This window comes from Grus americana, chromosome Z (genome assembly GCF_028858705.1).
Source record: "Grus americana isolate bGruAme1 chromosome Z, bGruAme1.mat, whole genome shotgun sequence".
NCBI classification, from domain to species: domain Eukaryota; kingdom Metazoa; phylum Chordata; class Aves; order Gruiformes; family Gruidae; genus Grus; species Grus americana.
Window position 1 is genome coordinate 23,976,372 of NC_072891.1, and position 17,848 is coordinate 23,994,219.

Below are 17,848 nucleotides of genomic sequence, written 5' to 3' on the forward strand. Positions count from 1 at the left end.
ATGTCCTTGTAGTTTAGAAGTCTGAAAATTTTTTGAAAGAGTGATCCGAAAAGCTTTAGCTGTCATTAGTCAGATCAGTGAGAAAACTATCATAGTAATTTTATTAGAGGTATTTGTTGGGTATAATATTTGGGGGCAAGTGTTTGGTGGAACAATATGGCATGGGTTCAGTACTAAACTCATCCCTTACTATCGCTGTTGTTATTTATCCAGCAATGCGAGCTTATAGCAAAAGATGGAGAAATATGGTTAAAAAGCTGCCCACCTTTCTAAAACTAGATACTAGATTTATAATTGAAATGTACCTCAGAGTATTTTTACACAGCAAGGAGATGTCCTTACTTCAGTGAAAACGTGTCTCTCTAATGACTACATATTTGATTAGCCACCTACTGAAAAATGCAGAAATGCAGATAATTCACTGAACAGGTTAATTAGTAATCTCATTACTCAGTGATGGCACACACTGATTGGGACTGTATCTGTGCTAATTGTAACTACTCTTTCCCCAGATAATATCTCAGCAGAATATACTAGGTAAAGACAATACAAAGTCCTGTAATGAACTGTAATGTAGGTCTTGTAATGAACCTTATGTATTTCCTGTCATGCTGAAAGATCCAATAATGTATTTTTCACATCTAGCTATAGGAAACAGCTAAAGTGATATTTTTATTATGATAATAAGAATCAGAGGTTTATAACTGCTCAATTGAACTTCTCAGTGATTTTCTTAAGTCAAAAATCTATAAAATAGGAAGAGACAGGAATAACACAGCCATCGTATAACAAGATGCCAGTGGCTGCTAAAATTAATAATATTATTGTATTTATTTATTATATTTAACCACCTTCTGTAATTGCAGAAAGAATGTAGCTTGAGGTGACCTGAGTAACCCCAATATGTCTTGTCTCTCCCTTTTGCCTCTGAATGGAATCTACATTAATAATCTAAACTACACATCAAACTATTAGATGTCTAAAGTTGAATAAAATTAATTACAGCATTATAATAAGGGCCAGCTTAGTTCCTATGTGGCAGTACTTTTGATATACATTTGTTCCTCATCACACCATAGAGAAAGTCAAGGTAGCTATTCTGCCATTGCTAAATAGAGTAAATTTTGTCCTGTATCCATATAGACATAACCACAGTAACTTGGCTCCAAGTTTCTGTGATATTCTTTGAGAAAAATTCATGATAGGCAAAAATTATATAATCACAGGAATTTGAATAATTTGAATTTTGGAACTTAGCCAATAGAATATTGTATATTAAACAATTGGTATTTACAACACCTAGAAGTATTGTAAAGGCATCATGCAACAAGGGAAATTTCAGATACATGTTAAGTATTTTTTCACAGTGAAGGTAGTCATATATTAGAACAGGCACCCAAAGAGGCTGTGAAATCTCTATCCTCAGAGATACTGGTAAATCCAATAGCCGTGAGCAACCTGATGCAAGTTGGCCCTGCTTTCAGTAGGGTGTTAGAATAGATGACCTTGCAACCTATTTGTTCCATGTTCTGCCAAAACATGCTATTTGCCAAGGAGTGGAATGAACGCATACAGTTCTTTGATTTCTTTACTTATGTAGAATGGTACTTCAGTGTAGTCAAAGTGCATAAATTTATCTCTAGGAATGAAAGAGACAGTAATTTCACCATTATAAAACATACTGTGCTTTTGCTAGCTTTTTTACTTTTTTACCTGTTCAGTTTTTCACGATCTGAGTGACCATATAAAAAATAGTAATTTTCCTTGTGTACGAAGAATACCACCCTTAGAAGCTTTGCTTAATTCAAAAATGTGTATGTCTGATGTTCTTGCTGTGTCTTGAAGCTCATTTTGGAAGGTAATATTTTCCATTTGGATGTAATATTTTCCATTTTCTAGTTCTATTACCTGTTGCGTAAGTGGTTTGTTAGGTTTTTAAATCTCTCATGAGATTTCACCAATTTATATTCTTACTTGGGAGCCAACAGAGATTCAAGTAGAATGACATGCAGGCTGTTCTTGGCAATCTACAGCTAATAAATAATAATGTGGGTACTGGTATCTTGACTGGACATTATCAAACTGTAGAACTGATAAAGCTAAAGCAGTGCTGATGCTCTTTTCCCAAAAGTAACTCAGTCAATGCTCCCTACTGGGAAATGGATGCTCTTTAATGAAACACCATACAACAATTTGAAGGCATGAGCTCTGGGTATTTTCACTGTCTTTTGCAGCACTGATCTTCTATCTCTCCTTATCTTTCTGTTCTACTGAACAAACGTTCCTATATATACTGTATAGTATATATGAAGCTTCCTGTACAGAAGTTTCTTGCATATTTACAGTGCTTCAGATTAACTTACTGCTGTCATACAATCTCTGCTAGAAAAGTCAGATAGTCTGTTATTTCTTTGAGATGCAACAGTTACACTGCGGCCAAAAGCCATAAATATTTCCAGCTGTGTTATGCAGTAAGTAAACTGAGGTAAGTGCTCTCTAATAAATTTTTTTCTAAGATACATAACAACAAAAGCCTACTGTTGAAAATACATTATGATTGCAAAGTTCAACATGCAGAAGGTTTGCAAAAGACACAATGAAACATGCCCAAGTAGCCTTAATTCAAGCTTTTTGTAGTTACTGAGTTTTTGGTTACTTGATCATATGTTTTATTACTCCTCCTTTCCACAATCCCAAGAGTCCTGGCTAATTAATACACATGTAAATATTTACTTAAGCATACATCTTTCTTTTATCCTAGTTGTTCAGTGTCATACATTGTTTTTATTGCACACAATTCTGTTCTAAAGGCAGAATCCTGTTCCTCAGACCTTTCTCAGTAGCTCATACATTGATCAGAGTGTCTTCAGAACTGCCTTGAGCAGCGAGGTAGTAGCAACTTTTCCCTTTGTAAAGAAGGAACAAAGAGAGACTAAGCTAAAAATTGCTAATTTAGAATCTGAGATTGCAGCGTACTTTATGCAGTGCTCTATGTGTTTATAGAGTTATTTTTCAGTAGCTTCATTTGCAGCTGGGTACAAAGAGTCTCTGGGTTGAGCAACTAGACAATTAGTAATACTTTGTCAATAACTATTTTGAGGAGCTCAGTTTAAGCAACTTAGATAGGATCACATGAAAACTTTGGGTAGGTTTAGAGTCCAGTTTTCAGGGCAGCACTGTGAGAAACTCTCCTTTTGTCTTCCTGCAGTCCCTAACATGATGGCTTTAAGGATGTTGCTGTCCCTTTTCTCATAGCAAATACCTGTTGGGGCAGCTCATGTTCCAGCTCTTCCTGGAAATCTGAAACTTCTCACTGCATTTGTTCACCAAGTTTTCTTCTGCATCCATATCACACTCTGGCAGAACTTGTCTGGATAGAATAATCTTTCTCAGACGTTGTCAAGCAACAGATAAGTTCACTTACCAAGGACCTGCAGCTTCTCTCCTCATCTTGGTTTTGTTCTTCTCCATCATTTGAATTATATAGCTCTGTGCCTTAGGGAGAAGTGTCAATCACAGTTCTTAAACCTAGTAATACTTTTAAAAATGTAAGTTAGAATTTCATGGAAAGTAAGATATTCTGCTTAGGTACCTCTCAGAAGTGTTTACAAAATTCAGCTCTAATTCCTTGAAATGTTGTATGTCTTCTTTTTTGACATTGCATGTTCCCAACAATGACTATTCTTTTTATTGAATAAATGAATCCTGGCTTAGCTAGCAAGGTCTTAGAAGAAGTAGTTGGCATAATTTATGTCCATGGTAGCTGCTGGATGTGGTTACTCTTTTTCCAAATTAATACTGAGGTTGTCAAGGTCCCACATTGAGAAAACCCAGAACTACCTCAGAGTACGCTTCAGCATACATTGCTGTATTCAGCCACAAATATTTCGGGGTCAAAGGCTTTCATTGATACCTTATAAAGAACTTCATTGCATTTTCAATATGTAAACATAACAGATAAAAGAGCTTTGCTGATTCATATATCCACAATAGTAATATATTCCTTTCTTTTTAAGGAACTGTAAAATATTATTATCATTGGATCATTATAGCATATCACTGTGGAAGTGTGTGTTACCAAATTTTAATGTCTATGCATGTTTACATAGAAACCATTAATTTCTTAGGATCATCTACAGATATAATTGACTTGTTATGTAATTTCATACATTAGATAATATTTTCAAAAATCCTAAATTGCAGATCGCAATAATTCTATTAGCTAGCTATGCAGCATTTGAGCAAGGCACTCATTTTAATGATTAAGGGAGTAAGGACCATGTAACAAATCAAAGGCAAGAAGGGACAGTTAAAATGGACTGAAGGTGTTTTCCAGAGTTCAAAACATGCTGTAAAAATAATTAAAGCTGCCTTGTCAAAGCAGTACAAGGTTTGAAACTGGTAGCCATTTATGCTGAGTTTGAACAAAAAAAGACACTGCTCATGTATAGTTATAAGAATATATTATTCTTATGGTCCAGAATCAGTAAAACCTGCTATATTGTTTGTAACTTGTTGAAAGAGGAGCATACATACATGGAGAGGTAATTCCTGCTGTCAGTTATTTACACATAGCTCAGTCATTTTAATAGAATTTGAATATGTATGGTAAAAAATTAGTCCAGGATACATTAGATTCTGTTAATCTTACCGTTTTGTGTATGAAATAGTTTCAAAGTCTTATTTTTTCCTGTGTCTTTTTTCTAAATGATGTGTTTTGACATGAATAATTTCTCAGAATAAGATGTAAAATACTTTAATGCTTGTAACCTACATATTGTTTATTCTTACCACAAGCTTATTTGGAAGCCCTGAAGAAAAAATTACAGTTCAATCAAAAGGGAAAGAACTGAGGAAAAAAGGAAAGAATTGAGTCTTATGGGAAAATCATGTGTGCATACTATGGACAGAAAACATTAGGCTTTTGTGATGCAAATTCAGACTGAACTCATTCCTGCATTGTTGGTACATCAGAAGGATACCAAATCACAGATAACTGTGTATCATGTACCATACAAGAAGTTTATAGCATAATTGTTGTTTTTCCAGTATGTGTTTTGTGATAACAACATATATTTCCTTAAAATAGTACCTAAAAAGCCTGTGATAGTTTATATTACAGATTACAAAAAGAAACTCTCAATTTAATGAAGGGATTTTTGTTTTATTTGGCTTTGTTTAAATTACATGCTCTTTAGAATTTTGAAGGAGAAAGGAAGGGTTGTTTAATGGAGGTGCTATAATCTCAGCATTCTCTTTAAAGACTGGTAGATTTGTGTAATTACTGAGACATATTACTTAAACAAGAAGGATAAGATGTGAGAAAGAAAAGAAGCACACAGGTGTGGAGAAACAAGTACTTAAAAAATCCAGGGAATGACCTATTCTCATGTGGACGCTGTGAAGAGGCCAAAATTAATAGAACAGAAACAGGCATGGAAGGAGGAAAACACAACTTCTACCACAGGCTTGCTGTTCTTACTGCATTTTCCTTAATAGTAATATTTCCAGTGAGACAATCTCATGAGTTCTGCATGTCCCAAATGTAAGTCAGGAATGAAGGTCATCAGGCTATTAGCCCTATTTGCCACATATCTTTTTTACTTCCTAAACAATTCTTTCCTATTCCCCTCTTTATGTTCTCCTTTTCATTTACTTTAGCTATAATCTATATTTTGTGCATTTACCCTTAATTGACCAGGTTAAAAGCCTGGTGCAAATGCTTCCTTCTTATTGAGACAGGGATTCTCTTACCTTTGTTAAATTCTGTTATTCCCCTCAAAGGCCTTTCCAGTTCATCTGCAGTGAAATCTAGCTAGCTCTGATGGACCTATAATAGATGGGTTTTTTCATTATGTAAGTTTCTCTGGGAAGTAGATGATGACTAATAGTAGGTGCATAGGCTAGCATGACAGAAGCAAACTCAAGAGGTCACCACAGAAGCAGTGAGGAGCACAACAGGTGAGACACATAAAGCACAGTAATCAGATGTTGGATGTAGCCTTACTGAACTGATCATTTTCTACCTTCTTATTTATCCTCACTCAAGTTTGATCTTCAGCATTATTTAATTCAATGAATTTAATTTCATAGCAAAGGCATTTTCTGCTTCTTAAAGTAAAAAAAAAAAAAATTGCTGAATTAGAGTCTAGAAGACAAAGAATACATCATGCTTTGTATTAAAACTTCACATTAAAAGAGCCTCTGTCTAGCCAGCTGGCAAGAACAGCAGTGTATGTGGACACCTCTGAAAACACTGTGTGCATGATCAAACTCCAACTGAAATTAATGAAAGTCTTTCCACTGACTAAATTGAAAGTAAAATTTAGGGTTCATATCCCTATTTTAAAAATGTGTAATACAAAAGATATCCTTGCTGCCGGTAGAAGGATGAGAAGATTAAAGACTTTGTTTCTCTACAGGCTGTGCCATGTAGTAGAAATGTTAAGCCTGAGTTATATATGTTATTCAAGCAAAGCTTTTATTATTAGCTGACTCTTTAACTGTTTTCAAGTGATTGAGCAGATGCTCTGAAATTCAAGAGAGGCTTCATGAATTGTTCACAATACAACAGAATTACTGGTAAAGAGCTTTTACCAGTTGAAAAGAAATCGCCGTTCATCTGCTAAATCTGCAAGAGCTTGCCTTTATGCTAACAAAAAGAACGTTACAGTCTCAGTGCTTCTGTTCTCAAGTTGCAAAAAAGAACCTTTTATGTTATTTCATCTAGTATTATTGTTTCCATTGGAACACCTTTCACATCCCTGAAGGATACATCTATAGACAGGGTTGTTCTTGACAGCATGTCACCAAAGGTCAGGTCAGAGTTCTGACATAACACTTCAAAATAATGGAAAAATTAACTCATACCCAGTTCCAGCAGTAATACCTCGTGATATCAGTGGCAAATTAGCTGGTTTTCCTGGTTTTTCTTTTACAAAGAAGTGGTAAATGAGATATGTTGTGTTATGGGCTTCTTGTAATGGAAAAAATAATGAATAATGAAGCTTACACAGATAAACAAAACTGATAATATGAACTACTTTAAAATAACAACATAAGCTGCAATTAAGAACTAGAAAAATTTGAAAGTTACACCTACAGGGTGATACAGAGTAAAGCATATAATCTGGGAAGTAGGGTTAGGCTGCTGTTCCATAAGCAATTGAATCAGCACAATAGCTTGTTACCACCAGAAAAATCTTGATCCCTTCCTCTCTATCTTCCCTCCCTTATCATGCCTTCACTTCTTCTTTCCTTCCACTGCTTCTGGCTGTATGATCATCCTCCTCCTCTGGCACTTGCTCTGGACCATGTAGGGTTCTTTACTGACTGGACTTAAATCACTGCAACATCAGAAAACTTCACCTTTTTTTTTTTTTTTTTCTTTTATTGGGGCAATCTTCTGCCATTTGCTGGGTTAAAGTGGCTCAGAGAGGGATCTGGCAAAGCACAAGTCAGCAGTGGATGCCAGAGTAAGCAGCAGAGAATGGACACAGAACATCGTTCTTTTATAGATGATAAACTTGTGATGTCAGGTGATGTGGTCTCTTGGAATCATAGGTGACTTAGCTGGTGGGGGGAAGCAGAGAAAAGGGCTTTCTACTGACTTTAGAGAGTAATGAAAACATTAAGCAAGTATCTTCTGTAGTATAAGTGATGTCTAGTTTGACATTCATACAATTAGCTAAGAATATTTTTATTTGTTTTTAGCAAAAGAATAATTTACCAGAATACAGCAGTTTAGAGAAACTGCCCAAAAAGAGCTTCTTAAGATCCAGGAATTTCTAGTTTTAAAAAAAACAGGGTTACAAACCTGATAGCAGGGATGCTTATTTGTGATGTGGAGGAGTAGTATGGCATGGTCTGCAACCTTAGTCTCTAACATCCCAGAAAAATGGGCTAAATGACCACTACTCTGTTAGCTGTTCTTATTCTTCCTGTTTTTTATCAACCTTTATAGCAACTGATGTGAAAATTTTTCGAACTGTAAAAATTGTGAGACAAAAAAGCATTTTGTACACAACTCCTCATACCACTGGTTTAAACATTGACTTTTTTGTCTATTTTTAGAAAGTTTTATTTGTTTCTGTCTGAAATTGTTTAGTGCATTTCATGGGAGAACTCAGAGGGAGTTCCCTCAGAGAAAGGGAGAAACTTTAACCTCTCAATAATGTGTCTGGGATGCACTCCAATTTGAATTTTCTTACTTAAATGTACTTGATGCCAGGACTGTATTTGCCACTATGGAAAAGGAATACCAACAGACAGGCCACAGGAGGTTTGCAAGGATATAAAAAAATCCCACCAGTACTTAACTGTCTTGCATGCTCCCCTATCATGGTCCACATCCTTTATCCCATTCTCTCTCTGACAAAAGCTCTGGCAGATCTGTCATGAAGCTCCCATTAAATTCCAACACTGCATTTCATTTTCATATAGTGAGCATGGATTAGGTAAGTGTAAGCATGGAAATTCAGAATATAATGTGTATTGGGCTGTGAGTGGTGGCAGCTATGTATGGCTTTTAAATTCACCAGGTACAAAACTACACATTTTTGTCTTTTGTTTTCCCTTAGTATTGCAGCAATACTAGGATACATGGATTGCAGTATTCTTTAGTGTTAATTTTTGAAGTTGCTTTCAGAATGTAAGCTGTAGTTTCCTTAGTTATTTTGTTCTGTTTTGTCCTCTGGCTCTTATTTTGTGTCACATGTGAGACACTGAAGTTTAACTGAAACCCTTCATAATACTCACTACGTAAAATTCTAAGTTCTACACACACCTGTGGAGTTTTGTTTGGTACAAGTAACAGATAGCAGCACTCTGATTAGCAGATTGGTGTGGTCTGCTCCCCTTCAGAACAGTTCTTACTCATAGTTTGCATTCAGCACTCTCTCTCTTCATTTATACTGCTCAAGATCAAGGTCAAACATCAATGATATAATCTGAGTATGCATTTTAATTAGTAAATACTGGGGATATATGTTTTGTTTAAATATTTTAAAGGAAAAGAACCTTGTGCCCCACCCAAGACCCTAGATACTAAAGTGGAGGAGAGTTCCGAAGTTCCTATTTTAGAAGACACGTCCTCATCACCAACAGATATTCAACAGCATTTATGGCAGGTTTCCACAGATATTGAAAACACTGAAAGGTAAGTGTACAAAGTAAAACAAATTTCTGTCTGGGGTTTATTTAATCTTTTCCAATTAGGCAGCCAGTATTGCTAATATTAAAGGTATTAATAAATTAAATAACCTGATAACATTTCTGTTACATTTAACATATCTGAGAGCATCTCCTAAAAGACGGGCAGAGAGAAGTGTCATCCTTAATTAGGCTAATTACCAGAGGGTAATTGTCAAAAACCAAGGGTGGGAAATGTTGCTAGTGGGCCAGGTTCTCCAAAAGAGGCAGCTTTTGTCTCATCTTGAGTGGTTTCTGATTTTTTACCTGAAATCTGCTGGCCTGCAGTTCTACATTCATAAATCGAAAACACAGAATCTAGTTCATGGCAGTTGTTTCTGCCCATGGTTATGAATGTGGAAGCCTTAAGAAGAGAGGGGAACATTATCCACACAGGTTTCTCAAAGTGGACTTCTCTTATCCCCTTAACTATGCAGTTGAAAGACAAAAATGAGACCTTTAGTAGGGAATAATCCTTATGGCCAACATTTCTTTGTAAAAAATACCTATTTTGATGGCTCTGTATATTAAGCTGCTGCTGAGATTTTAATAGTTACCATGTTTGTTTATATAACATGAAATTCTGTTCTACTGAAAGAGTAACTTGGAGAATACAACTGAGCAATTTCTTATTAGTCATACTGCTTCATTTCTAAGAACTATTTTATATGCAGATGAATGAAGCAAGACCACATTGTTTTTAAATCCTGAAATCCTTAAGACATTACAAGCCTGCATACAAAATTGCTGGTCTGCCACCTATCTGTAAAACAGGAACCTTTTTGCAACGTCTAGCCTCTCTCAAAACTTATCCAACAGTAACTTGCTTCGTGAGATGATATTTTGTTATCATATTTTCCATCTTGGGCCTTTTGGAAAATTTCATGCCAGAGTCCTCCTAAGACGGGTGAGAGTGACAGCCCTGTTTCTAAAATTTATACTTAATGTGCAGGGAGCTTAAGTGTCATGGATTAGCTACATGTATTGATTGATGAAAAGTTCAACATGAGCCGGCAGTGTGCGCTTGCAGCCCAGATAGATAGCCAACCGTGTCCTGGGCTGCATCAAAAGAGGTGTGACCAGCAGGTCGAGGGAGGTGATTCTGCCCCTCTACTCCTCTCTCATGAGACCCCACCTGGACCACTGTGCCCAGCTCTGGAGTCTCCAACATAAGAATGACATGGACCTGTTGGAACGGGTCTAAAGAGGGTCACGAAGCTGATCAGAGGGCTTGACCACCTGTCCTATGAGGACAGGCTGAGAGAGTTGGGGTTGTTCAGCCTGGAGAAGAGAAAGCTCCAGGGAGATCTAGTTGTGGCCTTCCAGTACCTGAAGGGGCCTACAGGAAAGCTGGAGAGGGACTGTTTACAAGGGCAATGGAGTGACAGGACAAGGGGTAATGGGTTTAAGCTAAAAGAGGGTCGATTTAGATTAGATGTTAGGAAGAAATTCTTTACTGTGAGGGTGGTGAGGCACTGGAACAGGTTGCCCAGAGAAGCTGTGGAGGCCCCATCCCTGGAAGTGTTTAAGGCCAGGTTGGATGGGGCTTTGGGCAACCTGGTCTAGTGGAGGGTGTCCCTGCCCATGGCAGGGGGGTTGGAACTAGGTGATCTTTGAGGTCCCTTCCAACCCAAACCATTCTATGATTCTATTATAATTTCCTTCTGAATGATGGAACACATTCATGGCACAAGCTACAAAATGCTGAGAAGGGGTACTAAGTTGACATTAGCAGTAGTTCATGCTAATTTTAAGGCCTATTGGGTATTTTGCCAGTAGGATCACATTGTGCCCACCAACTCATTTAATATGGAATACTCAAGTGCCAGAATAGATCATAAATTTGGACCAGATGTGACTAGTTAATATCAGACTGGCTTGAAAGTGCTCCCTTATTAAATCTACTGCCCTTTATTTTGGTATGCATCTTCTGATACATGGCATGTGAACCACATGCTTGCCCAACAGATTTTTGTATTTATTGCTCAATTATTTCAGTATATGAAGCTATACTACAAGCCATTCCCCATTCAGTCTTTAACTGCTGTTCTGTTCTATCTCTTTCAACTTTTGTTTCCACAGAGATATGAGAGAAATGAAAAACCTTTTAAGTAAACTCAGGGAGACTATGCCTTTACCGCTGAAAAATCAAGGTAGGTTTTGTATTTTCTTCATGTAAGGAAAATTAAGATAATTAAAGGTTTTGCCTTCTTTTAGATCTGGAAAATCTCAGTGTTTTTAATAGAAGTTACAAAAAGAAAAATCTAGATGAAGTCTCTTCCCTACTGATTCAGTGAAGCCAGAATTTAGTATGTGAACTTTGGCCTCTCAAGTTTCACATGAGGTATTCTGGAATTTTATAGATAAAGTGTCTATAGATGGAATAATAGACTTCGACATGAAGGCAGGAGCACAACCAATTCTCTGTGTCAGGAGGCTTTCTTTTTCAAAGGGAAAGAAAGTGTAAATTGCACAGCCTATGATAGGGATCCTACTGAGCGATGCAGCTTGCTCTACCCCTACAAGGTTTGTAGCTTCTGTGACATGACACTGACCCTATGCAGAAAAAATACTTGCCTTGGGTCTGCTAACAGCTTGCTTTTCCCAGTAGCCAGCTGTAAGGTACCCTCTACAAATGCACAGGGGCACAGGATCTCCATCCTATGCATGTATTTAGCAATAGGCCTTCATTTTGTGGCCCAGCAGTATTAAATACTCCACATCTACAGGGACTCTCTTTTTTCATGTGAACAACATTAAAAAGAGAATAATTTTCCATTCTGATTTCTTCTTGATAATGTGTATTTCTTAAATGCTGTGTAGTCTTTGCACAGTGGCAGCTGATAAAGTATGCCTAATGCATCATAGATCTTGTCCCAAGTAAGCAGTCTCATATTCATCATAGTATATAAGAGATGAAGATAAAATGGATTAATTCATTATACAAGTAAGAGTTTATGGCAGAGTGACTTGATGGAAAACTATGTGAAAGGAGAAAGGGAATTGGTCATGATACATGATACAGATGTGCCCCTGCAGAAACTGGAAAAATGCCGTAAAGTCTATGCCTAGCCTGGAAGAAAGGAGCGTGATGGAAATAAGGAAGAAAAGACAAATTTGGGGGATATAAAGCAAACAGAAACTTGAATTCAGAACAGAGATAATGGCATAATGCTGTCTGATATCTGGCCCTTCAACACTGGCCAGAAAATCACTGATCACCTGTGCAGCAGGATGGTAACCATGCCAGCTAGAATTTAAAAGCTCTGAGACATGCCCCAGGATCAGGTAATCATAAATGGTGTTTTTGCAGCTCCCACAGACTCCAACTGTGATCATAGTTTCCAGATGACTTCTGAGAACGGATGCCCCAGGAATGGACAGTCATACTCATTATTCATACAGCCCTTAAAATTTTTGAAATATTCCAAGACCTTTTATGAATTAAAGCTAGATAACAGTATAAGTAAATAGAACAAACAAACAACATTATAGGTAATTAATATGGTCTGCACTGTAATTTTGACATGTATATGAATTACGAGCACTGTTTAAGAGAATGATTATGAGATGAATGAATGCCATTGAATGAGTTGGTCTTTACAAGACGTGATCCTGCTTTCAGTAAATGAGTGTTTTGCTGTTGATTTCAGTGACATTCATAATGGAGTTAAGGTTGCAAGCCCACAAAGGCTTTACATAATGTTACTGACTGCTCACTGACCTGGGTTTTTTGTATGGAATTCTCTTAAGTGACAGCAGGAGAGTTAGTATGCTAAGAAATTTAGTTGATGTGGTTTGAAAGCTTGAGTCACAATATTAAATGATCTCATACCTGTGTTAATTATTTGTATTACAGTAGTGTCTACAGCCTACAGTCAAGACTAGGTCCCTGATCTAACTAGAACAGGAATGTAATGAGACATAGCTCTTAGCCTGAAACCATACCTGAAGATGGCTCAAATTCAAAGTGACTGCTAAAGATTTTGTGAGATAGCTTGCTGACAGTGCATGAATTAACATAAATATAGGCACTAATATATACATTTTGTATGAATTTAAAAGGAGTTAGTAGAAAAGGTAGAAAGCTAACCAGAAACAGGGTGAGCATATTGTGCTAACTTTCCCAGACAAGTGCTTGTTCTCTTGATGTGCCAAGATGTTCCAATGTTGTAGTTTTAAATGGAAATTCTCCCTGATGTTCACAAACGGCCACCCAATAAAGGTGGGGGGTTTCACGTTTAAATTAAGCAAGAATTTAACCTTAGGACTGACATTTCCAAACTTGCCTGTCTGCAAGATCTCAAGCTACTTATCTTTAGGTTTTATTTGGGACCCTAACATTATTCATCCATGCAGGAATATTGTGGCTTAGGTGTCCCAGTACTGGACGTGTAATTTCCTTTAGGTTTCATCATTGAACTGATATTCTTCTTGCCAGAATTTCTATTGCATTATCATGGAAATCATGATAATTAGTATTGTAAGACTCTTACATACAAAGTTTAGGTTATTATTTGCTGTGTGCCTAGAACAATGGGATATATTACTTGATCATGTAGGTGCTGTTAGGACACATAAATGATATAAACTCTTGTGTGTGTGCGCAGGTATGTGTACATGCTTGTATTAAAATCTACGTTTTTTTCATCACAGATGATAGCAGCCTCCTAAACTTGACTCCATATCCATTGGTAAGAAGACGGAAGCGAAGATTCTTTGGACTGTGTTGTCTTGTCTCAAGTTAGAAGATTAAGTACAGAAGCACCAAGAAAATAATAACTTTGATTAAACCATTATTATCTGATCACTGAAAAGATGAAGATTGCTACTCTTGATTATAAAGTACATTTTCTACACTAGCCTTTTTCTCTTCTGCTCCATTCCCCTTTTCAAAATAAGGGTTTTAATAGTTTAAAGTTATGGTGGTCAAAAACCAGCTGTGGAATAGATCTAGCATAACTAAGAATGTTTTTAAAAGTTTTTAAAGTATGTTTTGCATGCTTACTTTCAGCCACTCAGAGAAAAGACACATGGATTATGGTTAATAGGTAATTTTAAAGGTTTTTTTTATTGTTTGAACTGCAGCTAAAAGTTTGTGCATAGTACAGTACTCTTACTAGTATCATATTAAAATATTTGATCATATTCTAGCAGTCTTTAAGCATAGAAAACTACTTAACAGCAAAAGTGTTAAAGTTCTAAAACATTTAAACAATATTGTAACAGAATTTGCACAAAATCTCTAGTTGCTTTTTGTGCTCTCATTCATATTTAATCTTCCACTATATCTGAATTTAGAAGCTTCATAGAAAAATATCTTAATTTATGATACACAAACCATATATGAAAATACTTAGAACTTGTAAATACAGAGAAATCATAATATCTACATACTGTACAATGCATAGAAGCAACGGATTTCCTTTTAAGCTGATAGTATCTCTAGAAGCTTTTGGAAAACAATAAATAATTTATTAAAAGAAAGTGTATTAAAATAAACAATATAAACCACAACACCAACCCATTTTGTTTCCAATAGAATTCAAAGCATGGCGTTTGCATATCACTAAGTATTAACTCTTATAGGGCATGCCAGAACTATCTGACTCTAAGATACTAAACGTTTTACATTGTTAATAAAGTTTTTTATTTAAATTAAATTTTGTCTTGTTTCTAGTTACATTGCCAGAATATGTCTTTTTTTTTTTTTCCCTAATTTTGTGGTCAGAGTACTATATAAAGTTTTGATAATTTCTCCATTTCAAGAAGTATGTTTACAAAGACAGATAAAAAATTATGATGAATATATAACTGCTAAAATGACAGCTAGTGGCAGGAATAGGTATGAATAGGTCAGACTCATTGTACTGATAATTCAGGATGATAGGCAAGACACGGGAACTAACCCTGTGCTAGACTGCAACGCTGTGAAACCCATAACAATCTGTAACTGTGTACAGCAGGTCACTATGCTTATATGACTTGTAGTCAGTAATACATGAGGAACATGACTATGAGCCCTTCTGCCATTCCACCATGACCCAGCATGTCAACAGGAACCAAATTCCTTCTTACTCTGTAAGGGTTTAGGGGTGGGTAAGGAGGTATTGTTTCCTCGTCACAGGAAACACCCGTACAGTTAAATTCTCTGTGGGTTTTTTGGTGGGATATTTGTACACTCCCCAAAGCAGTTTGTTAGGGACAGCTATTCACAGAACTATATCTGGCACCTAAAAGGTTTGAGCTGACTGATTTTTCTACCAAGTTTTTCTCTTGGAATACTGTTTGCTGAAAAAGGAAGGAAACACCCACATGGTCAGAAATACTAGTGCACTGTCTATAGCAAGGACCAAAAATTCAGATCAAATTCCCAAGAAGGGAAGGCAGGAATTTTTCTTCCTGAAAAGCCACACCAGTCCTGGTTTAGGAATTCATATAACTCAGCTTCCAGCATTTCTCTGGAAGGACATTTTTCTTTTCACTCAGATAAAAGTAGAGTGTTTTGGTTTTTTCCAGGTTGGACTGATCTGTTCATTTTTCACCTTTCAGTATCCCAGACAGAAAATGTATTTTTGAATACACAGGCCCCCAAATAAATACTTTGAATGCAATGAGGATAAATAAATCTAAAATGCCCTCATGGAAATTGTGTGTTTCCATAACCAAAATTCATTCCATCTGAGGGCTGCATGACTAAATTCTTTAAATAGCACAGAAAAAGGTAACTGCAACGTATTTTAAGATTTCAGGTCACAAACTATTCTTCAGCGTACGTGGCATTTAGTGCGGGGAGATCCCTATGCAGTCACAAAGCTATGTGCTTGTGAGCACGAATGCATTTTTAGAAGAATGTAATCAAAGCCCACAGCAGGACATTTTTTCAAAGTTAATTCTTTGACATTTTCCCCACATCCTTCATGAACTATGTCATCGTTTATCAGATTCTAGTTTTCTGTAATAAGGACTTAAAGAATGTCCAAAAGATGGCAGCACTGACTCGTCTTCATTAAAAGTCTACAAACCAGTAGACTTGCTCTATGACTCCATCCCCAGAGATCAAACAGGTTTTGCAACTGTTAAAACTTTGGAAAAACTACTCCTGATGTCTAATGGCTATTAAAAAATGCTGTCTGGGGAGATGATCTGTAATTATAATTAACCAATTAATTTTGGTTCAGCATAAGTTAAAAAGACTGATACTGTAGACATTGATGTTAAAAAGCGGTGTATGAACACAGACTGAATATGCAGCAATGCTATGAGAGAGAAAGGGAGAAACAAAATTTCACACAAGCAGACTGTGTCAATTCTTTTAAAATCTTGTTATATCAGTACACACACAGAACTTGCTGTATCAAGTCAGTGTGATGTCTTTCTTCAACAACTACTTTCAAAGGCAGATTAAGCAGTAAGCGCATCTAGTGCAGTACCTGCCCACCTATCATCACACATAAGTTAACATGCCAAGTTACATGACAGCTTATATCTCCATATTTTTATGACATCTATTGTCATGGAATATACATTAGTGACACAAATGTATACATGTTAATTAATTATGCAAAACTCTTGACATCAGTCATACCTCATCACAATGAGCTGCACAACTTCAGCACACTGCAATGGAAACAGATTTACGTATATTGTCTTTAAAGTCCTTTTTGTTTGGACTGTTTTAAAATAGTAATATGCAGTTTTAAAACAGTAATATGCACATCCTTGTACCTTTTGTTATTCTGGAAACTTTAGTTGTATCTTCTCTTCTTGAACTAAAGACTACTAAAATTTCAGTCTTTGCTCATTTTGAAGCCTTTCCATACTTCTAATGAATTTTGCAGCTTCTTTCAAACTCCTTGTATTTATTATACCTTTTACTAATCCTAGTGGACACATGCTTTAATTCCCAAGCTTTATGGCCTCTTAAGGAATATTGGTGATTAAGGGCAAATGGAATGTCCTCCAGTTATCATTTGATAGATAGAGGCCACGAACCAAGGCCTGGTAAGTATCTAAATTGAAGAGGTGTTAAGGAATAAACTGGCTTAGTTAGGAATGCAGAGGATTATCTTTCACTAAAATTCAAAAGGAAACAAAAGAAACTTCTTTTAAAAAAAAGTCCCAGAACATCATGTAGGTCCAAGAAGGATAAATGTTATTACTACATTTTCGTTTAATGGAACAGGGCAATGATGTGGGATAGAAGTTAAAAAGTTCCCACAACAAAATTATATACAAATCACTTAGAGATGATTTAGAACCATTCTTTCATTTATTTTCCAAGTATTAAAAAACCAGACAACTTTACATTGATAAATGTGTGAATGCATAGAAACAAGCAATTTAGGGAAAATACTGAGGAAAACAGTACTTGCTTTCTAAATCCTTAATGGGGTTTGAACATTTTTGTTGAAAATGCTGTAAGATAAAGGCATCACAACTCTTTTGCAGGGTAAGAATCCAGAAACACAATTTGTCAAATATGTCAAGTTCCACCAACTCTTTTTTACTAAAACTTTGTGCAGGTCTGCCTTTTCAGAGCAAAACCAAATTCTTTATAACCATCATTCACTTGCAGTACCTTTATTCTTTTCACAGATATTTCATGTCACAAAAAATACCTGTCTAAAAAGTCAGTTGTCTATGTACAGTGTAAACT

The 17,848-nt window shown here is 36.2% G+C and overlaps 1 protein-coding gene across 2 annotated transcripts in view; it reads left to right on the plus strand.

Annotated features, from left to right (window-relative positions):
- Nucleotides 1-14,852, plus strand: part of RGS7BP (regulator of G protein signaling 7 binding protein) — a 44,840-nt gene extending 29,988 nt beyond the window's left edge. For both annotated transcript variants that reach the window (XM_054809139.1, XM_054809141.1), the window contains 3 exons: nucleotides 9,010-9,157; nucleotides 11,272-11,342; nucleotides 13,846-14,852. In XM_054809139.1, the coding sequence (XP_054665114.1) occupies nucleotides 9,010-9,157; nucleotides 11,272-11,342; nucleotides 13,846-13,937 (311 nt within the window). In that variant the 3' untranslated portion in view covers nucleotides 13,938-14,852. The remainder of the gene's footprint in view (nucleotides 1-9,009; nucleotides 9,158-11,271; nucleotides 11,343-13,845) is intronic.
- Nucleotides 14,853-17,848: the final 2,996 nt, after the last annotated feature.